This window comes from Panthera onca, chromosome B1, assembly GCF_046562875.1.
Source record: "Panthera onca isolate mPanOnc1 chromosome B1, mPanOnc1 haplotype 2, whole genome shotgun sequence".
Lineage (NCBI taxonomy): Eukaryota > Metazoa > Chordata > Mammalia > Carnivora > Felidae > Panthera > Panthera onca.
The window spans coordinates 3413817-3438515 of record NC_138342.1 but is presented as its reverse complement, the minus strand read 5'-3'; the positions used below and the strand labels follow the sequence as shown (position 1 = coordinate 3438515).

The window sequence follows — 24699 nt, the reverse complement described above, 5'->3', positions numbered from 1 at the left end:
TCCCTGACCTGCTCAATACCCTGCCCACAGCCCATAGGACCCATGTCCCCGAGGGACCCCCACGCCTCCACGCCCCGCACCCACCTGGTTCCCTGACTTCTCCCCCACTGCTTGCTGATCCCAGACCCTTTCCCAAACTTGTCCTCGACCGTCCCAGCACCAGCCCCGGCCCCCGCCACGCCGTCTCCTGGGAGTGCGGCTCCTGCCCCTTCACCCGCGAAGACGACTGACCTCTCGGACCTCCTCTGTACCCACAACGCGCTCACAGGGAGCCCGCGTGCTGAGCCCCACGCCCTGGGGGGCGCTCTGGGCACTGGCTCCTCTCGATGCCGCAGCAGCCCTGTCAGGATGCTGCTCCCATTTGACAGACCTGAAAACTGACACCCGGCAGGGGGGTCCCCCTGGGCCACCGACTGCCACCTGGAACAAGCAACATCTCCTCTCCAAAACGGCCGGTGAACCCCTGGCCGCCTCTGCTGGAGACCCCACTGGGGGCTCCCGTCTCTCTCCGGGGCCCCCTAAAGGCCAGCACGGGGCTGGGGAAACAGAGGGCCCAGTTCACCTCAGACCGCCTGGCTCACGTTCCCCGTCCAAGAGGCCCGGGTGTGGGTGTGCATCCTGGGCCGCCCCGCCCGACGTGGGCCCCTTGCTCCCAGGGCACTGCTGCGGGCCCTTTGGGTAGGTTGGGGGAGCTGCACAGGGTCAACCCCATCAGACCCAGGGAGGCCGGGGGTCAGAGATCACTCTCCATCGGAGTGACAGCAGCTCGGCGTCGGGATCCCGGCGGACGGAGCTCAGACCCCCGCTGCCCCGTGGTTCTTCCTGCCCGGAGATGGGAGCACATTCCCACAAAGTCACTCTCAGCCACACACAGCCTGGCGGGGGGGGGGGGGGGGGGGGGACACCAGGCAGCCCCACGGAGCCTGGAATGAGACTCATACTTGATGGGGGGAGGGACGAAAAGCCGGCCCTGTCTCCCTCCCTCCCTGCAGAGAGTGTGTGTGGTCAAAAGGGGGGTCCCAGGGGCCACAGAAAGAGCCCGTCTGTGACAGCTGAATTGTGTCCCCCCCAGATTCATACGTTGACCCCCTAGCCCCCAGCGCTTCAGAATATGACCTGACTTGGAGGCAAGGTCTTCACACAAGTGGTCAAGCTAAAGTGAGATCATCGGGTGGGTCCTGCTCCAACACGACCGTCCTTATGCACAGCGGACATCAGGACACAGAGGGGACCACGTGCAGACACAGAGACAGGACAGTTGTCTGCAAGCCGAGGAGAGGTCCGTCCCTCACGGCCGTCGGAAGGACCCCACCCTGGTGACACCTTGATCTCAGGGCCCCCCCCCCCTCCAGAATGTGAGCCGACATCTGCTGGACAAGCCCCAGTCGGTAGGACTTTGTTACTGCATCCCCAGGAAAAAAACCCACCATCCCCACGGGTGGAAAGAGCTGGAAGCCAGGCCTGGGATGTGCTGGTGCCCCACCCCACCCCCCCCCCCCGAGCCTGTTTTCCATCCGCAGGGGGACGATGATGTTACCCGCCACCCCCACCCCCCCGCCAGGCTTTCTGAGGAGGGAGACGGGGCAGGGCTGGCCCGTGGGGTGGGGGGGGCTCCTCCCCGAGGCAGAAGCGGGGGGCAACGCGGCCGTGAGCAGCCCCCGGAAGCTCAGGCTGGCCGCAGGGCCTCCCGCAGGCCTCAGCCGGGGCTCCTGGCAATTCCCAGGATGCTCCACGCTCCAAGCAGCTGGTCCGGGAGGCCTCTCCACCCACGTCCCTGAGGGTATTATTTCATTGCCGGAAGAGCGGCTCCTCCTGACCGGAGAGGCATCTGAGGACCTCACGGGTGGCATTCCGGAAGGTCAGGGCATCTGGGCCCGTCCTGGCCCCACACAGGCCCAGGGGGAATGGCCAATGGCAGAGAGGGGCGGGCCCCGCCCAGGTCACACAGAGTCTGGGCAGGCCGGGCGCGGGGCTGGGGTCTCCAGGCCCCCAGGCCGGTACTTGACCCTCCGGTCACGTGGCCACAGGCCACAGGCCAGAGTCCGACAGCGACTCTGTCTGGGTCGGAACGTACACCCAGGGTCCAGTACCCGGCATATGCCCCAGTAAACGTTCCTCAAATCTAACGGGAACAGGACACATATCCGATGACTCAAAGCACTGCACCGGGCATCAGCACGGGTGACAATGACGTGTGTGACATCATCTTTCGGTTCCCGTGCCCGGGCTAAGTGCCAGGCGCTGCATTCGGCGGTTTCCGTCCCCGATCGGCTCCCAGAGCAGGATACGGGGACGGGGGACAGTTGAGACAGGAACGCGGGCCACGTGACCTCCGGCCCCAGCTGTGGCCTCCCACCGAGGTCTGTGAGGGCCGAGGCCCTCCCGCCGGGCCAGCTGCCACGGGACCCCGTCGGTGTGGGGCCCGCTGGCCGGAGGCTGCCAGTGCGCCCCCGGTGCACCCTGGCCAGTCAGGATCACCAGCCTGTGCAGCCCAGGACTCAGAAGACAGGGCTGCAGCCGTGACCCAGAGACACCCCGCCCAGACGGGGGCCCAGCTGCCCCACTGGACGCCGTCGGCAAGTCCAAGCCCCTAGGAGCGCCCTTGGCTTTGGATCCGGCAGGGGTGGCCACAGGGGTCTGAGAGGTCACTGTCCCCCCTTGACCTCGCCTCCCTGTCTGTGTCCCATGAGGACGCCGCCCATTTCCTGAGGCTCCTTGGGGCTCGTGCGGCACCTCCGCTGCCCACGGCAAGCGTCCAGGGCAGCGAGGGGCCCGCTGGGCGATGCCACTTTTCTCCGGGAAACGTGAGCATTACCAGCCTGTTTAGTGGTCTGTGTTGGTGATAAAGGGTCTCGGTCTGCATCTGAAAATCGTTGCCGGGGAATCCGACCACACCAGATACCCCAGGCCACCAGGACGCAGGGGTGAGCCTGGAGGGGCGGGGAGCCTGCGGGACGTCTGGCCGGGGCTTGTGGGCCCCCGTTCTCACCTCTGCTGGGCAGCCGTGCCCCTCCAGGCCTCCGTGCCCTCCCTCCTTCCTCCGTGGACCGCCAGGGCCTGGGGAGGATAACACCAGACGCTCATGGGAGCCCCTGAGACACATCTGCCCAGCGGGGCGGCGTCTGGGGGTGAGGTTGGGGGTCCCCTTGGAGTCATGGGGCGGGGGGCGACCACCAGCGCTGACCTACAAGCGGGCAGAGACAAACTTCAGCTTCCCGTGATTTGGGGGCTGTAACGGCATAGGAGCAGACACGGGTGGGTTCAGGGCATGACGATGCCCCCCGTCCGTTGTGGGCCCGAGAGCTGTGACCACCCCACTCTGCAGATAAGCAGCCTGGGGCTCAGAGATGCTCAGCAGCTTGGGAAGATCACACAGCTGTAGCTGGAACGGGGAGGGGGGCGGTCACAGGACTGGTTTGTCCTCCTCGGGCCCTTCCCCCACTCACGTGCGGGCCCCTCTGTGCTTTCCTCCTGCTCGCCGGGCCACGGAAGGGCTGTGGCAGGGGAAGCATGTCCTGAGTCTAATTAAAACCAGGCATCCAGAGTGCTGGCCTGGGGCCCAGGGAAAGCTGAGACGTGCAGGACATCAGTTCGACACACACACCACACCGCCCGTCACCCCGACGTCTCCGGGGGCATTTGACAGGGTCCAGTGCACAAACCAACAGCCACAGACCCCACCCCCCTCTGAGCTCAGGTGCACCAGGGTCACCGACGCCCGGTCCCACAGCCCGTCCTCGGTGACGGGCCCCTGCTCCACCCGGACAGGCCCAGACCTGTGGCCTTCTGATGTCACGTGGTGCCGCGTGGGAGCCCGTCCTGGAGCCGCTGCCCGCCCCCCGAGACCACAATTCCTTAGGTTTCGACAACAAAAATACCTTCTTTTTGGTGACCCAAACAGCACACAGAAGTTGAAGAAGAATTACAATCCCTGCTAACCTTCTACGCTGACATTAGCCACCGTGACCCTCCCAGCAGGCAGCCCCGTGAGCCGCAAATAAGACATTATCCGTATACGTTCTCACACACACGCACGCACATGCACACCTAGGACGTGTGACATGCTACGACCTAGGATGCGATACGATGTAACAACGTAATCTTCTCGGGGGACAGAACCGATGCCCTGCCCTCGTGTCCCAGACGCACTCTCTTCAAAAACAATACCCTGAGCACGCGCCCAGGACCCACGCCGCTCTCCAGAAGGTGCCCCGCATCCACTTCAAACGAAACTTTTATTGAGCTACAATTCACGTGCCACACAACTCACCTGCCTAAAATGCACAACTTTATGACTATTGGTGTAAAGGTGACCCTTGAACGACACGGGGTTGGAGGCGCCAACCACCCCTAATGCAGTTGAAAATCCAAGCATAACTTTTGAGTCCCCAAAACCTTAACGACTGCTAGCCTCCTATTGCCCAGAGCCTACAGACAACGGAAAGAGTCGATTAACATGTATTTTGTATGTTACGTGGACTATATGCTGGGGTTTTACAATAGCGTAAGCTAGGGGAAAGAAAATGCTATTAAAACTATCATCGGGGGGCGCCTGGGTGGCTCAGTCGGTTAAGCGTCCGACTTCAGAGCAGGTCATGATCTCAGGTTTGAGCCCGCGTCGGGCTCTGTGCTGACAGCTCGGAGCCTGGAGCCTGCTTCGGATTCTGTGCCCCCCTCTCTCTGCTCCTCCCCTGCTCGTGCTCTGTCTCTTTCTCTCGATAATAAATAAGCGTTAAAAAAAAATTTTTAAAAATAAAAATAAATATCATCATAAGGAAGAGAAAACACATTTCCTGTGTTGTATGTATATTTGCTGAAAAAAATCCACATATAAATGGACCTGCTCGGTTCAAACCTGTGTTGTTCAGGCATCATCTGTTTTCACAGAGTAGGGCGTCGGTCGCCACGATCAATTTTAGCACATTTTCATCGTCCCAAAAAGACTCCCCCGCCCATTTCCGTCACCCCCCCCCATCCCTCCTCTGTCCCAGCCCCTGACAACTGATAATTGACTTTCTGTCTCTACAGATTGGCTTCCACGGTTCATCCGCACTGGAGCGTGAGTCAGGGCTGAAGGGCTCTTAACGGCCACTAACATTCCATCCCACGAACACATCCACCTGTCAGTTGACGGGCTCTACGGTTGTTCCCACTTTTCGGCCTGCTGTGACCATTCGGGCACGATCCCCTTCGTGTGGACATGTGAGTCCATTTCCCTTGGGTACGTCTGAATTGGGAAGTGGCCATTCGCACGGTGACTCCGTGTTTAGCCATTTGAGGACCCGCCAGACCTTTGGCTAAATGGCTCTGCCGTTTCCCATTCCTACCAGCCACAGGGGGCGAGCCTCCAGAGTCCCCACATCCTTGTTTTTCCGACCACGGCCACTGAGCAGGTGGGAGCCGCCCATACCCACGACTAGTGACGTTGAACACCTTGCGTGTGCTTGTTCAGACTTGAAAATCTCTTGCGGGGAAGCGTCTATTCAGACCCTTTGTCCGTTTAGTGTGCTGTCTTTCTGGAGACCCGAGCTATAAGGGTTGTGTGCATGTTCCACACATAAGTCCTTGATCACATACAACACTGGCGACGGCCGTCTCCAGATCTGCAAGCTGTTTTTATCTTCTTCACAATGTTCTTCGCGGGATGAGAATGTTTAATTTTGACGACATCCGGTTTATTCGCGTTTTCTTTGGCTGTGTCCGTGCTGTCGTTTCTAAGAAAGCACCGCTTCATCTGAGAGCACAGAGATTTAGCCTGATTTTTTTTTTCCTGAGGGATCCACAGCATTTTTAGTTTTTAGCTTTTACTATAATTTTACATAAATAGAACCACATTTCCTTTACTGCAATTTTTATCACAAGATGCCGTTTCTTCATCCGTCAACCGGGAGCAGCGGTCCCTACTGCACAGGGTCTGGGCCATCTTTCATGACCCCTGTTCGCCCCTCGCCACCAGCGTCCCCGCCCGCCGTCCGGTGTGAAGGACACGGTGTGTCCGGCTGAGCAGGGAGACCCATCCCGCGTCAGCATGGAAATTCCACGGGAGAAACGCACATCATGGTCACATGCCTGGGCTCCCGGGATCCACTGGGGATTTCGGAACAATCCGGCACACCCGCCAGGCCGGGGGGACGTCACCTGACCCCAAGCCAGCTGGTGCCGTAAGCACGGCCAGCGGGGGCGAAGCCACAAGCTTCGGGGAAACGAGTGTCAAATGTCCGCCGTGTCCGCTCACGACACCTCGGGCAGCGGAGCCACAATCAACCTCAGGTTACGGGGGGGTCGCTGGGGCGCCCCCGGGAGCGGCCAAGTGCCCTGTCCACGGCGCAGCAAGGCCAGGCCAGAGGGGCTCGGGTCTCACCGGTCAGCTTCCGGGCCACGCTGCCCCAGAGCTGCCCCGGAGTGTGAGACGTGGACGGGGAGATAGGGGTGAGGGGGTCCCGGCCCCTACTCTGCAGGAAGAACCGGTGAGGGGAAGGATCTGTCCCAGCCGCCCGGACATGAGGTGCCCACTCGTGCCCAGACAGAGGCCCCGTGAGGCGAGGCACCTGCGGGAGGCAGGCACCGCACCCCCTCCCCCCACCGCCCGGGCTTCAGAAGCTCTTCCTGGTACATCCCCGCCTCCCTCTGTTCCTGGGGGTCCAAGCTCCCTTTCCCCGGGTTTCGGCCTGTTCGTCTGTGAGATGGGTCACTCCACAGGGCTGTTATCAAGACGCCGTCACGGAAAGTCCCCAAAGCCTGGCATACAGTCGGCGCTCACAAGTGCTGGCCCTCACCACGTTCACAAACAGCGGCGCTCCGTCAGACCGCCTCCCTTCGTGTCAGACCCCCCACAGCTTGCTTGTGGGACTCGAGCTTTCCCCTCCGCCCGGAAGGTCTCGGCCAAAAGGGCACTTGCCAGCTTTACCTGTGTCTCCTCCCGGCATCCCCATGGAGCGTGGCCTCCTCTCCGGGGACCGGCACCGGGCGAGGCTGCGGGCCGCGGCTGAACCAGCAGAAGAGTCTCTGGGGCCGGCACGTCTCCACCCGGACTCTCCAGAAGGTCACGTGGCAGCTGCCATCCACACGCCCGAGGAAGGGCAGGGCCAACCCCTTCCCGGCACACCGAAATAGACTCCCACCAACCCCCAAAGGTGCACCTGTTTCCCCGGGCGTCCGGGAAAGGGACTTTGGAAAGACACGGGCGGGGGTGGAGGGGCCGGGCCCATCTCCTGCCCCCGTGTGCCCGGTGCGGGCAGCGCGACCCCACGGCCCCGTGTGCTGGGACTGCCCGGCACAGCCCCACAAACAGGGGGCTTCACGTGCGACGTTACGTTCCCGCAGTTCCGGAGGCCGAAAGCCCCAGGTCTGCGTCCACAGGGCCGCACGCGCTCCCTCTGGAGGCTCCCGGGGAGGATCCCTCCCCGCAGCTTCCGGCTCCGGGGGCTCCTGGCCACGTCACAACAGCCTCTGCCTCTTTCTTTACGTGGCCTCTCCCCGCGTGTCCACGTGCCCATCCCCTCCTGTCTCTGGTAAGCGCGCCAGTCACCGGATTTGGGGCCCGCCCTGGTCCCGGATGACTTCATTTCCAACCCTATCTTGATGTCACCAGCAAAGACCCTCACTCCCAATAAGGTCACGTGCCAAGCTTCTGGGTGGACATGACTCGGGACGGACCTTTTGAACCCACTGCACGGCCCCAACGTGCCAGAGGGGAAACTGAGGCTCGCGAAGGACGCTGGTCGTGAACGGCGGTGCCGGGGCCCCGGGGGTTCCAGCTGACGCGCTGCACGTCCTCAGAGCCCCTCTGCCGGCTTCGGTCCCGGAGTTATACGCGCACAGTAAGCACAGGCCTGGGCCCAGCATGTGGCCACAGGGGACCCACAGGTGTGTGCACACCGGTCATCAATAACCAGCACCGGATCCACCGTTCAGAGGCTTTGGGGTGACACCAGCGGCCCTTGGTGCAGCGCTGGGCGGGCCGAGGGACCCCTGAGAAGGCACCTGGCAGGAAACACCCCATCCCACCAGCTCTAAAGAGTCAGGAGCAGGTGCTGGTGGCCGGGATGGGGCTTTCCTCACCTAATCTGACTGCCACCCGTCGCCACGGTCTGACACGTCCTCCTCCCCACCTGGTCGCTGGGGCTGGTGTCCCTCAGGCCACCGCAGGAAACCCCCAGGGCTGTCTGGGCCGTCACTACCGGGCCCCGTGGGACCCACACGTGAGCACAAATCATCCATCCGGGGCACAGGGTTATAGCCTCTTTGGCTCATAAACGAGAGGAGTTTCCTGTTCCCCGATTCTGCCGTCCATGCTCTGCGTCCCCGTGCCCAGCTCCGCACAGAAACGAGGATGGTGACCACGACCTCAGCGCCCCTCTGAGCACCCAGCAAGTCCCACGTGCTGCTCCATACCCGAGACAGGAGCCATCGTGTCCCTGTTGTCTCCAAGAGGAAACTGAGGCAGAGAGACAGGCGGGGTGCAGCCGGCTCTGGTGAGCAGGAGGGGGCTGCGGGCTGTGAGTCGGGGGGTCCGGCAGAGCCCTCTGCGAGTGACCAGTGCCCCAGAGGGCGCCCCGGAGGAAGGGGCCGGTGGACACGCAGAGGCCGAGGGGCAGCTAGTGGCTGGACACGGGGAAGGAACAGCCTGCGTGAGGCTGGACAGGAGACGTTCTAGGAGTGTGGAGGGCCCCCGCTCCATGAGGCTGGGGTGCTCGCTGCGGTGGGAAGGCGGGCAGGGGCCAGCCTCTGTCCTACGCCCTCTCTGAGCCTCTCAGCCCCGGGTCCCCTCCTCAAAGTCGCCCCCAGGGACCCCCAAGGCCGCATAACTTCAGTCCACCTCGGCCGGGGGCCAGAATGCCCGCGTGCGAGGAGGGCCATCTGCCCCAATGCTGTCGGATCAGCCTCCCGGGAGAGGGGGGCCGCATCACGGTGGGGGCTCCGTGGACTCTGGGACCCTCGGGCAGAAATCACAGTGCAGGCCCGGGCTCCGTTCTTCTCCAGGTGTCTGTCCCGGCCCCCCGCTGCCTGGGCCCCGGCACCGATCACCCCACGGAGCCCCGGCCCCACTGCACCGTGCGCCCCCATCTGCAGTGGCCGTCAGGTCCCCGGGAGGCTGCCCCTGGTTCACGGGGACACTGAGGGTGGAGACAACCCTCACCCACAGAGGCCCAGGGTCCAGAGACTAATGGCTTCCTCCTCCACAGCCTCAGGTGGGCTCCCCAGCTCGAGGCGTGGAGGGGGTGCCTATGCCCTGCCCCTTCCCCACTGGCTCTGCAGTGGGCAGGAGGCACCATGTGGCGGGCGCCCAACAGGAGGGAAGGTTATAGATTCCCAGCCTCGCGGGGGAGTCTCACCCCTTGGCCTGGGCCTCAGCCTTCAAGGTCAACCATGTGGTCTGAAGGCCAGGGACCGGGACCCCGACGGGCTTACGCTAGTTTGCAATTTGCACATCCCATCCTGGGGCTGTGACCAACGGGGCTTTGGGGGAACCACCCTCTCCCCTCCCCAGACCCCGCAGGATGAGCCCCTCTTTTCCTCCGAAGGTGTGAGGTGAACAGGTGAGGCTTCCGCCCCGCCTAGAAACTTCAAGCCAGAAGCTCAGAAGAGTCGAGCCGACAGGCAGAGCGGGGCCGTGACACCCACCGACCTCGGGATCAAGGGCCCTGGGAGCAAGCTCCGGGCTCCGTGTCACTGGCCAGCGGCTTCCCAACTGTTCCCACACCAGCACACAAATCGGACGTGTCCCCCAGACAGGGGTCCCGGGGGACAGGTGTGCATGTACCTTTCCGGAGTCTACCCCGGGGAACAGAGCACTCTCCTGCCCGGTAACTTCCTGTTTGCTCACGTGGCTGGTTTTGGCCAGTGACCCTCGGGCGGAAGTGACCGCGTGCAGCCGTGCCTACAGGCCTCACACGTTTCCGCCTGTCCTATCGAGCTGCTGCCTCTGAACAAGGAGAACGTTCCCCGCGCCAGCGTGCTGCTCCCAGGAGGAAGGTTCGAGCGAGAGCAGGGCCACCACGTGGAGCCCCAGCCAGCCACGGGCCCCGAGCCAGGGTGTGGGGCTCTGCGCGCTGGGCTGCGTGCTCCACGGTGCGTAAGCTTCCCACGGCGGCTGTAACAGACGTTCTGGAACCGGGGTGCTTACCGCGGTTCCGGAGGCCCGGAGTCCAGAATCGGTACCGCTGGGCCGAAATCAAGGTACCCGCAGGGCTGCAGCCGTTCTGGGGACAATCTGCCCCCCCTGCCCCCCTTCCAGCCTCCGGGGCAGCCGGCCCTCGCTGACTGTGGCCTCATCACCCCCATCCCTGCCTCTGCGATCACGTGTTCTTCTTTTCTGTGCGTCTGTCCCTATAACCTCCCTCCGCCTCCTCTTCTAAGAATAACCGTGATCACATTTAGGGCTCACGTGGCTAATCCAGGATAATCCCCCCCATCACAACATCCTTCCTTTAATCCCATCTGCAAAAACCGCCTCCCAAATACGGCCGCACTCCTAGGTCCCGTGGACAAAGACGAGGTACAGTTTGCAGGGCTCAGTCCTCGGTCACCACACACAGCCGTGGTTTATGCCGTGAGTAAATACATAGCTATTGGTTTTCACCAAACAATACCTACTTTTATCACTCGCGACGGGCGCTGCCGTTTCTCTAGCCAGTCCCCCTTCTTACATAACCAGTGCCGATGTGACCCACTGAACTGATTTCACGCCCACAAATGGGTCGCCACCTGCAGCGTAGAAACTTCTAGCCCAGCATCCACACCTGCCAGGGAGGGGGGCCCGAGTGAAACAAAGTGATCAAAAGAAAAGAGAGAAAGGTGCTCTTTCTGCACAGCGTGGGTGGGCGGGGCTGACAGGTGCCTGGAAGGACACACGCACGCTCGAGGATGTGGTCCCGGCCACCCTGCCTCGTGGACAGTCCTCCCCTGCCACCCACACAGCAGCCCACACCCCAGGAGCAGTCGGGTGCATCAGGCGGCTTGGGAAGGGGCTCCGACCAAAAAGGAAAGGAGTGTGTGGTCCCAGGCGGCCCCAGCATCTCCGCCAGTGAGGATCCCGTGGGCTCCCTCCCCCTCCTCCCGGCACACCCCTGCCCCACATTCCAGCATGATCCTTCACTCCCCACCAATCACTGCTCTGTTGTTCACTCACATCTGCTTACAAGACGAGAAACAAATGAGATCGGAGCCTGGAACTTTCCAGCAGATGGTACAGATTCTCAAGGTGACTTTAAAGGAAAGAAGACACCGACGCTTTTTCAGGGGCATAAAAATTGGGGTCTGGAGGGATCTGCGACACCGTCCGGGCCCTGAGCAAGGATTTCTAGGGCGCAGCCCCGGCCTCTCCTGAGCATTCAGCCCCCAGAGCCAGATGCATGCTGGACACCTCTGCCTGGAAGCCCCCGGCAATCCATAGCGGGGAAAAGAGAATGCCACGCCCGTCTGCGTCCACCTGCCGCTTCCCTCACCTCCCCTTCTGCAACTCGGGCCACCCTGGGTGTGCAACCAGCTCCATCATCGCTGAGCAGCTGGGTGACCTTGACCCAGAGACATAACCTCTCTGAGCCTCAGTCTCCTTGTCCGTAAAAGGGGGATGCCTACTTGCCGGGTTGCAGGGAGACAAATGACAGGTTGTAGGTGAAGGCACCTGGTGCCCAGCCTGGGGGACGGTGGCGCTTGCTAAATGACGTCTGTCCTTCCCAGCTGGTGACGGCATCAGGTTTCCGCAGCTGCGGTGACAAATGACCCCACACTGGGGGGCTTGAACGGCAGACACCTGTGCTCTCACTGTTTGGGAGGCCGAGCTCCCAAGTCAGGGCATCAGCAGGGCTGGGCTCTAAAATCTGAAGGGGAGGGGCGCCTGGGTGGCCTGTTGATTAGGCGTCCGACTTCGGCTCAGGTCACGATCTCACGGTTTGTGCGGCTCGTGGGTTCGAGCCCCGCGTCCGGCTCTGTGCTGAACGGCTCGGAGCCTGGAGCCCGTTTCGGATTCCGTGTCTCCCTCTCTCGCTGCCCCTCCCCCCTTCACACTCTGTCTCTCTCTCTCTCAAAAATAAACATTAAAAAATAAAAGTAATAAATAAAGAATCGAACAAATTCTGCCGGCTTCCGAACGAGACAGAGAAAGCTTCAGAGGGGCAGTGGGTCCGGCGGAGGGGTCAGCAGCTGGGAAGCCTGGGGCCACGGGAAGCTGCAGGAGGCCCAGGGACACCTCGGTGGCCCCCAGAGCCGCCTGCAGGACAGACCAGCCACCGAGAAGGGTGGGCTGGGGGGGGGGGGGGCCGTGTTTCTGCCAGCCGGGCTACTGTGCCACCGACACCCTCGGACACGCACACCCCCCCCCCGGCCCCTGGGGGTGCCATCCCGCACCGAGATCGCCGGGGAGCCACCCCCGGCCTGACAAAGCGCAGTCCACACACCCATCCGCCTCCCGAGTCAACAAACACAGATGAGCAGCCGATAGGAATATAGGCAAAGGAGGGACAGGAAATCTGCGGAGGCACACGTGGCCCGGAAATGGAGAAAGGGCTCTCGGCGCCCCCAGTCCCCGGGAAGGCAGCTCAAAGGTGGGGGGCGGGGGCTTGCTTCCCATCCTCTCGGCAAATAGGAACAGACACGCTGCCCGGCGCCGGGCTGGGAGGGGACGGGACCGGGAACTCAGGCCTCCTTTGGGCAAAGGCAGAAATCGGGACGGCCCTGGGGAGAGCAGTTTGGTGGAAGTTACTTCCATTTAGCACTTCCGGCCCCGGCCATCTGTCGGGTCTGCACGGGCGCAGACACCTCCGCGGGGCTCGCGGCGAGTCGGAACACGCGTGTGGCCAGCGGGCCCGCGTGCCCCCCGCGCGGCCCGAACCCCCTCACCCCTCGCCGGTTCCTCCCCCCGTGTGAGCCAGCACGGGACGCAGGGTGGGACCCCTGGGGCTTCCACGAGCCAACGCGCTAGCCAGCGAATGGACCGACGCAGACAGGCCGCTGGACGCGCTCCGGGGAAAGGGGTGATGTGGGTCCCGCACGCGGCCACTCCTCCATCCAGCGCCCGGCACCTCGCCGGCCTCAGTTTCTCTTCTGTGCACCGGGGACACAGACGGCACCCAGCCCCGGGAGGCTGTGGGGAGGGAAACCCAAGAGCCACGCGTAACGTGCCCCGTGCGGGCCCGGCGCCCGGGCCCTGCTGAGGGCGGGACCACGGGACGGTCGTGAGGCCACCGGCCGCAGAGCTGCTGATGGGACCGTCAGATCAGGACGGCATACCCGCGGCCACCGCAGATGATTCACAACAGGCGAAGTGGAGCAGCCCGGGGGGCCACCAGCAGGTGGATGATCAACAACGGAATACTGTTCGGCCCGAAAGAGGAAGGAAATTCTGACGCACGCCAGGCACGGATGAACCCCGGAGACACTCGGCTCAGGGCAAGGATCCCACTTCCACGAGGGGCCGGAGGGGTCAGATCCGCCGACACAAGTGGACGGTGGGGACCGGGGGCGGGGAGCCCCGTGTCAGTCCGGGGACACAAAACAGTTCTGGGGAGGAGGGTGGGGACGGCCTCACGACAACGTGAAGGCGCTTAGGCCACTGAGCTGGACACCCGGAAATGGTGAAGATGGTGAATTTAATTTCATTACGCAACGAAAGCAAAACGTGCCAGTCGATGCTGTGCCCAGGGCGGCAAACCCCCAAAGCACGACGGAGGGGGGGCCCCAGCCGCCGCCTGCCGCCCACCGTGGGGTCTGCTCCGTGGGTCAGCGTCCCTGCGTCGCAGACAACGGGGCGCCGTGAGGGGGCCGACCAGGGCGGGCCTATGAATCACGCTCCCGGGACCGGGGAAGCGGGGGAATGAAGGCGCGGCATGTTTTCCAGCTCAGTGTGGATAAATTTACACCTCAGCGCCTGGGCCCTGCAACTTTCCCAAGCACGGGGCTGTGTTTCCCGGGGAGCCCCAGGCCACCCCGCTCTCATGCGGACGCTGTCCCGGTTCCCGGGAGCTGCGGCCCGGGGTCGTGCCCCCCCCCCCCCAACAGCTCAGGCCCCTGGGCTGCAGCAGATGTGTGCTGGCTCTGGGGCGGAGGGGTGGGGGGAGCACGGCGGGGGCGGAGAGGGGCGGGGGAGGGGTGCCGAAGTGCCTCCCGTGGGATCCCTGGTCGAGGGAGGGGGACAGAAAGGGCACAGATGCACCCAGACACGAGGACACACAGGTGCATCGGTGGGGGGTGGGGGGAGGTCAGGGAGAGCCGGCTGGAGGTCACCCAAACGCTGGCTGATGGAGGGGGGACACGCAAGGGAAGGCGGGCCCCTGAAGCAAATTTGCAGGGGTGGGAGGAGGGACCCCTAGGAGCTCAGCGCCACGGCCCGGGCACCGGTGCTCACGAGGAGGTGACGGGCAGGGGGGTGGGGAGGGGCCGGGTCTCAGCCCCTCGGCCGAGCCCCGGAGTCCGCCCCCGATGCAGGAATCTGGATTATGCCCGAGGAAGCGGAGGAGGACGGGTACGTGCACCCCTGCGGCCAAAAGCAGCCAGGTGCCCATCAGCAGACGAACGGCGAAGCACAACGCGGTCCACCCGATGGAGCGTCTCCCAGCCTGGAGCAGGAAGGACCTGGCGACACCTGCCACCACGTGGACGGACCTGGAGGACGTTACGGTCAGTGCAGCGAGGCAGCGGCAGAGACAAACACCGTGTGACTGCACTTCTGAGGTCCCCAGAGCATCAGATGCCCGGCGAAGGCAGAATGGAGGTCGCCAGGGGCTGCGGGCGGGGCGCCCAGAGAATCAGTTCAGGGGACACGGTTTCCGTTGGGGAGATGGAGAGACCCTGGAGACGGAGGGTGGTGCAGGTTTCACAAGAATGTGAATGTCCTTGACACCAATGTAGGCTTTGCATTATGTGTATGTTATCTCAATTTAAACATGTTAAACACACAAAACAACAAAACGGGAAACACTGTCCACCTGGTGAAGGAAAGAGAGAATGTGGTCAGCGAAGCACGGAAAACCCGCTCAGAGCCACCCGCGGTCGCTGCGATACTGCTTGCCATAGAAGCTTCCGGAAGGTCGAGGAGACAAGCACGGGGTGCCACCTGAGGGTCCACGCAGAGGCAAGAGCCGGGAGAAAACACAGCAGCGGGGCCTGGGGGGGTTCCTGTGTTGCTGGGAGTCACAGATTTTTCCTTTTCTGCTCATCAGTCGGCTTTTGCAAAACTGGATGCTCGGGGCCCCCCTGTAAGGTCCCCTCTGGCCAGAGTGGTACCCAGATGCGTGTGGGAGGCAGTGGAGGGCTGGTGACAGAGTTTAGCAGAGAGGCAGGCTCCGGCTGGCCAGTTAGGCGGGCGTCAGGCGGGCGTCAGGCGGGCGTCAGGGAGCCCAGAGGCCGCTGGGAGGTGGCGAGGACCAGGACACTTCCCGTGAGCACAAATGGGGCCTGGGTGTGTGAACCGTGTCTTTTAAAGCCTCTTTTCTCATTGAAATCATTGGGGTCACCTGCTGCGGGGCAGGTGGGCGGGCACTGCTCCTCCAAGGTGATCCCACCCGGCTTTGAGCTCAGCCGACCTCCACCCTGCCCCCACCCATCCCCCTTCCGTCTCCCCCCACCCCCGAGCCATCTCAGGGCGGGGGGTGGGGCCCGGGGCCCGGGGCACAGGCAGCCCTGACTCTGGCCCTGTGGCCTCAGCGTCCTGCCTCCCCCACCTCCACCCCAGAGCCCTGAGTATTTCCGAGGATTCTGGAAAAACTAACGGTGTCACAAACACCCCAGAGCTGGGAAGAAACATGAGCTACAATCTTACGGAAGACCCGTGGGGACCCGCCAGTCCGGGCCCGGACGTGCCCCGCAGTTAATTACCAGCCCACCGTCCTCCTTCGCCAGACCACGGCCACATGGGGCCTGGTTCAGCGTTTGCCTGCAATTCATTTCCCTTCGCCAGAAGCTCGCGGGCACGCAGGGAAGTGGCCTTTGCCAGCCACGAATGCGACTCGGGTCTCTTTGTTCAAGCTGAGTCAAGTAATCGATATCTGAATAATTCAGTGTCCGCACAGGACACCGCGGGGGAGGGTGGGTCCGCTGTGCTCAGTATTCGGGGCAGGTCCCTCGCGGGTCTGCACACGGGAGCCCCGTTTGCCAGCGTGATTCTGGGTTCTAAGTAGGAGGACCGTTGTCGACGACGCTCTCAGCGCACTGGCTCGCCCTCCTTTCCTCCGCATTCCAAATTTGCTGACGTTCGGCCGTGTGTCGCACGGTTCCATCACCTCGGACAGAGAGCGGACGAGTGTCTGAACAGGAAGGGGTACGAACAGCCCGGCACCTGCCACGGAGCTCAGAGGCCGGGGAGGGGCCCAGCTCCTCCGTGGCAGCGGTGGTGGGGCGGCCCCTCCTTGCCCGCCGGTCAACACTCCCCTGCTGCTGCCACGGAGGCCAGTGACCGTCCCCACCCACCGCCAGCCACAGACGTCCACTGCCAAACTGCCGCGGTCCCTGGAGTAGGGCACGCCGTGGGGAATGGAGAAGGTTCTACTCCAGAACTGGGACAGCCGCGGCCCGGTTGTCACCAGGGTTTCGGACTGGCCCGAGGCCCCTCCCTGGGTCTCTGAGTCCCGCTGGTCTAGGTGGCACTGAGGCACTAAGGCCTGTGCCTGTCTGGTCCCCTGCCAGCCTCCCTCACCGGACCGGACTTCCAGACAGCGGGGGTCTGGGGGGGCCTCACGTCGCTGCCCCAGCAGCCCCCGGCCGGGGAGAGCGCCGTAGCCGTTGAGATGGCTCTTCACCTCAGACGCAGCGGGCACATGCCCTTGTCACCTGTGTCCCCTGGCTTCACAGAGCCACAGATTTAATGACATGGGAAAAGCCTGAAAAAGGGCTGCTTCTGCTATTCTCAGGAGAGCTGTGGATGGGCTGCGGGGTCAGCCTGCTGCGTGGGAGTGGGGGGTCCGGGCTTCCAGAACAGGGGCTGGCCGGCACGCCCAGCCTCTCTCCCGCCGGGCCGGTGCCACCTCCCTCCCCGAGATAGCACCCCTGTCCCTGAGCCCTCAGAGGAGGTTGACCCCATGTGACCCTCGAGGAACCGCAGTCCAGAGGGGCCAAAGGGCCACGGAAGACAGCTCGGCAGCAGGTGGGGAGGACGAGGAGGGGCCTCAGCACGGCGTCCCTTCTGTTGCTCCCGCCTCCCTCTCCCCTGCACGGGGACCCGCAAGCCCTCCCTGACCCGGGCACACCAGCTCTTGGGCAATATCTCTCTTGCAGGGGTCGTGACACCCACAGCCCCCTAAACCTGGCCTGGCCTGGCATCACCGGCTGACTCGCCAGCACCCTGGACCCCAGCAGCCCTGTCAGAAGACGCAGGGTCTGTGCCTGCGGAAGCACGAAGTCCTCCCTCTCCCCTCCTCTCCCCTGTGCCTCTTCGGCCCCTCACATGCTCCCTGAACACCACCTGCGAGCGCGATGCCAAACAGGCGCGGGAGACCACGTACAGGAGAGGCAGACAGGGCTGTGGGGCCCTGGCACCTTACCCAGGGCCTAACCTGGGGCACCGACACCAGTGGATTTTCTCCAGCACACCCTCCAGTCTCTCCTCCAGGGCTCTGTGCCTGCTGCGGGGCGCCCTTCTCCCCATGGCTTTGTCTGGCTAAGACCTACTTGCTTAATGCCACCTCTTCCAGGAAGCCTGCCAGGATTTCTCTCTCCGAGCAGCTTCACTAGCCGGCTTCTCTCTGTCCCCAGAGAAGTGCTTTCTCATGCTGTGTTTTCATCACGTACCGTCTGGCTTTCTCATTATGCCTGGACGAGGAACTAACTCAGGGTCACCTCCAGCACCTGGCCAGCAGATCGATACACTCAAGTGAAGCCACCGCCTCTGCCCCCCCCCTTCCCCCATGGACGCTGGGCTGGTTGGCTGCGGGTTGGAAGATGCTGCCGTGCCGCCCACAGGATCCAGGGTGGGGCCCCCTCCTTTGGGGCAGAGAGAAGGGTCTTCTGCGAAGGGGGTGTCCTTCCTGATATCAGTCCCCCCCCATCAGGGAGAGGCAGGTCCTCACAGGGGAAATAGGAAGTCAGTCGAGGAGGTCCAGGAAGGGAGGCATCAGAGCCCCAAGCAGGACATCAGTGCTGGTCCCCAGGCCACTGGGGCGGGGCAGAAACGGCCCTCAGGACCCCACTTTCTAGCAAGATGCCCTTTCCAAGGTACCCACCTTGGAGGCTGTGGGTCCTATTTTAAGAAAAGCAATGGTTTCTGTATAAGACCCTTTCAGAATGTTTCCTACCCCGTCCCCAGGGCTCTGGGCAGTGACAGCCACCGCCGACACCCCAGCCCAGCCGCAGCCCAGCCATCGGAGTGTCAGGAGCCCCCCGGCCTCGGCCAGCCGAGGTGTGGAGGAAAACCCCACACGCACATGAACCAACGCAGGCTCCGAGCTCAGGGACGGGTCACGCAGGGTCGCAGAGGGTCCCAGGAGGCGTCAGCGGGAAGCTGACCCACATTTGGTGCAGATCACAGAAGGCACGTCACAGGTCAGCGGGAGCCCAGAGTCCAAAGGGAACGCCCGAGGGCAAATGTTGGTTCCACCTGCCAGCTGGGGACTCCAGGTGGCTTTCTCGGTGCCACCTGGCTTCCACGTCCCCACCTGCAAAACAGGCATGTGGCCGCCACCCCTCAGTGTCCGGGGGGCCAAATGGCCAATACTTGTCCACTGCTCTCGTTCTCGCCACCCCCGAGACACCTTTTACGGAGAAGCAGGTCGATCTGGAGACCTCACGAGGAGACATGTGTCCCTGGGGGAGGCGGCACTGGGGGGGGGGGGGGTCTCCCGAGAGCCGGCCAGGCCCGTGTGAACCCCGCCCCCTCGTCACCAGCCGCCTGACCTCGCGCACGTCGCGCGTCCCGAGCGAGAGCGCCCTGTGCGCACGCAGCGTGGGAGTCTCGCCCCCACCCCACGGGGATCCGCGACTTCTCCGCCGGGCCCGGCGTTACTAGATGCTCCGCGAGCAGCAGACATCGATTTTTATTAGACAAATCAATCGCTCCCCCGAGCTCCGGCCGCGGCGGCGGGGGCAGGGGCCCCTGCGGAGACCGGCACAGGCCCGGGCTATATTTAGCTTTTCTGCTGCAGCTCGGCGGGGTGCGGGCACCCCGGCTCTCTCCTCACGGACCACCCCGGAATCTGCTCCAGAGCAGAACCCCCTCCCGTCTGTAACTGCAGCCGATGCACACGCCCGCGTGAAACTCCCGTGCTGGTCACGCGTCGTGCCACCCACCGCCCCACTTCTACGGCGAGCACGCTCCTCCCGAAATGGGGAAATGCGTCCCCGGAGCCGGCGCGGGGGCCGGAGAGCCGGGCAGCTGCGCTCAAATCAAGCCTCCCTGAGCCGAACCCTGCCCCTTGCGCGTCCTCAAAGTGGGTCGGCAGGAGCAGCCCGGCGTCAGCCGGGGCGCAAAAGGTGCCCACGACCCTCCCGCGCGGTGCTGCGTTTTCTCCCCGCGTCTCTTCCGTGCGTGCGTCCCGGACACGGAGCGGCGCGTGGGATTCTGCGTCCCCTGCTCCTCACCCGTCGCCAGCACTGACGCGTGGGCTCGCCGACCCCTCATCACCGTCGTCACGACTGCAGGGCACCCCGCCTGGACCGGCGGCTCTCCAAGGAGTGGGGGCTGGGAGCACTGGGGGGCAGGGGGCCGAGACCCCGTCGGGGAGTCAGAGCCACTTTCGGAACAAGATTCAGATGCTGCTTCCCGGGTCCACTCGCACCTCGTCCCGAGGGCACGTGCGGCATCGGGACCGGCTGGACACAGGCCGGACGTGAAGTCCAGCCGTCGTCTCTCAAGCCGGACATTGAGGAGACTTGCCCGACTGTGAAGCAAGCCCCTCGGGCCACTAAAAACACATGTTGACATACAAAGGGCTGTTTATTATCCGTCGAATTAACGAATATCTTAGGATCTTCTCTATCTTGACGTCCGGCTCAGGAAACGCCAATAAATACAACACATTTAGAAGCGGGTCTGAGAGCCCCCACTGGACGGACAGTGATGAACGTGCCCCGCGCTCTGGGGGCCGGACGGCCGCGGTGCACAGCGTGCCCGCCCTGCGCGGGACGACAAACCCGTGTCTGTGCTCCAGAGCCTCTGCAGAAAGAGTCCCGAAGAAGCGATTCCTCTACCAGAGGGCGCGGATGTACTTAAGGCTCGGTGGGTGTGCCTGAAGCTGGCGCCCCAGTCAGCAGTCTGTGACGGGATCCAGCTCGTGGGGTTTGGGGAAGTTTAAATTTAGCCGAGTTAAGAGTCGCATTTTTTTTTTTCCCCCAATGAGAAGTCATCCTCGAAAACCCTCTGCCGGGCTGGAGACCCCACAGGGTGAGGACAAGTGCGGGTCCCAGAAGCGGTGGGCACGGAGGCTGTCTGCCGGATGCTGGGGGATGCCCTTCGCCGCAGGTGCGATCCGGTTAAGGGTCTCGAGACGGGGACCGTCATGGATGGTCCGGGCAGGTCCTGATGCACTCACGAGCGTCCTGGTGGGAGGGAGGCAGGGGAGACGGGCGGGAAGGGATGTGGGGTCGCTGCCCCAGAAGCTGGAAGAGGAAGGAGTGCGTTCTCCCCGGAGCCCCCGGAGTGGTGGCCCCGCTGACACCTTCACTTCAGCCCGGGGACGCTGGGGGGAGCGGCCCGCCGGCCTCCAGAATGGTGAGGAAATTATTGCTGCGCATCGCCCTCCAGTGAGGAGGGGCTGAGTCCCCTCTTCTCCAGCCCCGTGACCTCCAGCCCACGGCATCACCTGCCAGGAGAGCTTCCTGCACTGGGCTGCAACGAGCCCCCCTAGAGGCCCTCACCGGCCCCCACCCCTCCCCGCCCCAGGGCTCGGGCACATAAGCCACTGCCTGTCCAAAGTCCTCTCGGCTCCTTCAAAGCCTGCTGGCTGAGCCACTGCCCACAAGGGCACAGACAGAGAAGGGACCGGGGTGCAGGAGACCGGAGGCCGAGGGAGGAGGGGAAGAGGCAGCATCGGTGGCGGGACGTGTCATGCCAGCCCTAGGCCTTACAGGCTTCAGGGGGCCCGGCTTGGCCAGGGAGACAGAGCGAGCAGGGAACTAGAGGGCCTGCAGGGGAGAGCAATCAAGGCAGCCCGAGTCCCGGGTGGCCTGCAGACGGGGCACCGCCACCCTTCGTCCCCCAGCACCAGGAGCCCCCACCCACCCAGCACTGGGGACCCCGCCCATCCCGTGCAGTAGCCCGTGGCCGGGCCGCGCCCCACAACACGCTCTGGGCCCTGCAACCACGCCCACACTGCCCTGCACCCACACCCGCCCTGCCCTTTAGCCACACCCACACTGCACCCTACTCCCTCCCCCACTAGGGACAGGCAGGGAGGCGCCTCGCTGGATGCCGGGCTTCTTGTACACATATCGCATTTCCTGATTTCTGCAGCACCCCGGGACATGTGTGAGGGAGCTGATGCGCGTAACCCCACACCCACAACTACTCCCCGAGCACTTGGCAGGCCAGGCCCGGTTTCAGTGGGAGGCGAACCACTAGATCAGAATGACAAACAAGGAGGCGGATCGGGGGGCCTCGGAGGCCCACGAGTCGATCTGGGCTTGAACACGGGGGTGCTGGCACCACGGCAGGACGGCAGACATTCGCCAGCGCCATGGCTCCGGGCCCACCACTGGCGCGCACAGCTGGTCGCCGTCCTGACTCCTTCCTCACCGCCGGGCCTGACCCCTGCCGTGCGGCTCATCCGCTCTGGCCCCACCGGACGGTCTGCTGATGCCCGGACACCCTCCTTCCCCACCTCCCTGCCTTCGTGCTGAGCCTCCTGCCTCCCCAGTCACCACTCACGTGCCGGTCCTGGGACTCAAGTCCATGCCCTCTCCTCCAGGAAGCCTTCCCTGATGCCATACGGACGCGATTCCTCTTGTCCTGTCCCCATTCGGCCTCCCACCAGGTTCCGATACACCTGTTCCCTGTCTGTCTGGGTTGTGACCTCCACGGGGAAGGGTCCCTGCCGCCCTGGTCTGCCCAGCGCCCTCCGTGTGTCGGGCACAGGGCTGCGCATCCAGAAACGTTTCTCACGTCTCGGTCCGACCAGCTGCTGCTTTACCTGAGGCGGGTGGGTGAGAGAGGCAGTGGGCAGGGACCCAGAGGGCTGAACAGTGCCTAAGGTGTCGCACAGGCAAGAGGCCCCAGCCGTCACAGGGGCAGCGGGAGGTGTGCTCGGGGTGCCGGGGCCCCGGGTGGGAAACACCGCGGCCACTGCCATCACCTGCCTGCCTGAGAGCAAATCCTGTGTCCCGAGGTGCCCACACCCGGGTGCAGGGCTGGCAGGACCCAGAAGACGCCCCCAACCCCAACGGCACGTGAGGGGTGAGGCCTCCGAGGGTGGAGGCACCTGCCGGGGGGGACGCAGCCAGAGCTAGGACCCAATCACCTCTCCACCAGACCGTCCTATGTCTTCCCACCGACCCCAGAGCCGCTCACGCACCATCCCGAGACCCGGGCTCACCCGGTACCGGGGGAAAGCAGATTGTGTGAGATCCCCCTGCCCCCACCCACCCGGGGGGTGTCAGACTGTGCCCCCAGAACTAGAGAAAGGCCTGGCTCCAGACCCCGCAGACGCGGACCGTCTGAAACCGCACAGATGTTGGGGGTCAGGTCTGACACTGACCACAAGAGAGGAAGGCTGGCTGAGGTCCAAGAGGGCCACGTGAGCAGGGGCGAAGTGGGTTTGGATCCAGGAGCTCGCAGGCTGGAATCCGGGCTGGTGACTTATGGGACACACCACGGACGTCCAGCCCCGGTTTCCCACCCAGTCAGGAAGCTGGGACTAATCAGGAGGAACGCTCAGAACACGGACCATCCGTGCGCAGGCCCCGCCCGGTCGGTGAGCGGGCGCCCTGGCCAGGCGTCCGGAGCCTGGGGCACGACCCCACCGCCCTGGACACCGAGAGGCCCACGTGAGCCGGAGCGGGAGCCCGGAGGTTCTCGGTAAACACCGGCCCCTCCCTGCCTTTCCTCTTCCAACGGGCAGTCCTCGCGCATTCATTATTCACGAAGGTGCTCCCCAAACACCGCCAGGAGCAGGAGGCCCTGGGCGCATGCGTGCACTGAAACCACACAGCCTCGCACCCCTGAGGAGGTCGGGAACAATCCCCCCTTTGCAGACATTGCCTCTCCCTGGGCCTCCCGACCCAGCAGCAGGGAAGGTGGGGAACGTGGGCCGTCGGAGTCGCAGGCAGCAGCTGCGACAAATGGTCACAGACCTACAGGCTTGAAGCAGACGTCATCTCTCACAGGTCTGGGGTTCCGAGTCTGAAATGGGTCCGCAGGGCCGGCTCCTCCTGGAGGCTCCCGGGGAGGACCCCTCGTCCGCCCCGTCCAGCTTCTGGAGGCGCCTGGTTCCTAGGCTCCCAGACCCTCCTCGGTCCCCCCTCCTCTGGCCTCTGCTTCGGCCCTCCTCTCCCCTCTCCGCCTCCTGCTTCCCTCTCCTGAGGGGCCTGGATCACGAGGGGCCCACTGGGTAGTCTCCCCAAGGCAAGGTCCTTAACTGAATCCCATCTGCAAAGTCCCTTTCCAACATAGGCCCAGGTTCTGGGGACAAGGACAGGGACATTTCAGGGGGCCATTACTCAGCTCACCACACCATCCCAGACGAGGCATTGGGGGAGGGGCAGGACCTAACCCTGGTCCTCAGCAGGAGACCCCAGCCCTGCCCACCACCCACCAGCTCTGTGGAGGGAGGGCAGTGAAGTCCCCGAGAGAGCGGGGATAGCGTCACAGCCGGTCTGGAGCTCTGGTTGGAAGCCTGGAAGACTGAGGGGGAGGAGCTCCAGCACGGGGGCCGGGGGGGGGGGGGCGGTGGAGAAAGCGGCAGGAAAAAGGCAAGCAAGGGCGTCTGGGCACCACAAGCAAGGACAGCATTCTGCACACAGTGGGTGCTCAATAAACAGTCATCGGAACATTCTGGAATGGCTTTGAGCCCTTGAGGGGCTGCTGATGGCTGGGAACAGAGGTGGCCCCGAGCTGAGGCTAGACCATATCCGAAGTACGTGGGAGCCACAGCGGGTGTGGCAGCTGCGGTGACACCTGTCCCCTCCCCACCCCTAGGTCTCCCGTGGCAGACAAGGACGGGAGCTGGCTGACCCCTCCGTGCTGCAAACCCATGCACCACTTTGCTTTGCAACCTGAGGCTCCCCCACAGCACGGTGGACACTCGCTGGCCCTGGACCAGACGGGGGGGACCACGCCCACCCTGCAGGGCAAAGACCCCAGCATCCCACTCCCCCCAACACGGGACTGCCCTGAGGAGCTGCCCACCCATGCGAATGCCCCCACTCTCCCCCCTCCCCTTCTCCCCCCTCGTCCTCTCAACCTGTGCCTCCTGGGGTCGCTCCCCCGGCAGTCTGCCTGGACCCACGTCCTTGTCCCCAGAGGCACCTGGACTGCGGCCATCACAGGGCAAAGGCTGGGGGCGGGGGGAGTCATCCTGATGGATTTGAACCTGAAGTGGGGGCCACGGGGATGGTCCTGGCAACTCCTCCTTCTTGAACTTCACACCCACCTGCAGCCCCAACTGAGACATCATCTTCCGGTAGGATCCTGGGGCCGCCCACGTCTGAGGAGAGGCAGAGGGTCAGAGAGAGGCTCTGGATGCTGGCAAACACTGGAGAAGGCTGGAGTGCTCTTACCGCCACTTTATAGGTGGGGAAACTGAGGCAAAGAGCAGCTAAGCAACCCAGATGCCGGGACCC

At 63.8% G+C, this 24699-nt stretch overlaps 1 protein-coding gene across 2 annotated transcripts in view; it reads right to left on the bottom strand.

Annotated features, from left to right (window-relative positions):
* ABLIM2 (actin binding LIM protein family member 2) overlaps positions 1 to 24699 on the bottom strand; it is a 143064-nt gene that overhangs the window by 111526 nt on the left and 6839 nt on the right. The window contains exon 1 of one of the 2 annotated variants that reach the window (XM_078446313.1): positions 6908 to 7009. The exons of the other annotated variant lie outside the window; for it this stretch is intronic. Within the exon in view, the coding sequence (XP_078302439.1) occupies positions 6908 to 6932 (25 nt within the window). The 5' untranslated portion in view covers positions 6933 to 7009. Of the gene's footprint in view, positions 1 to 6907; positions 7010 to 24699 lie in introns of those variants that run through there. 2 annotated transcript variants of the gene reach the window in all.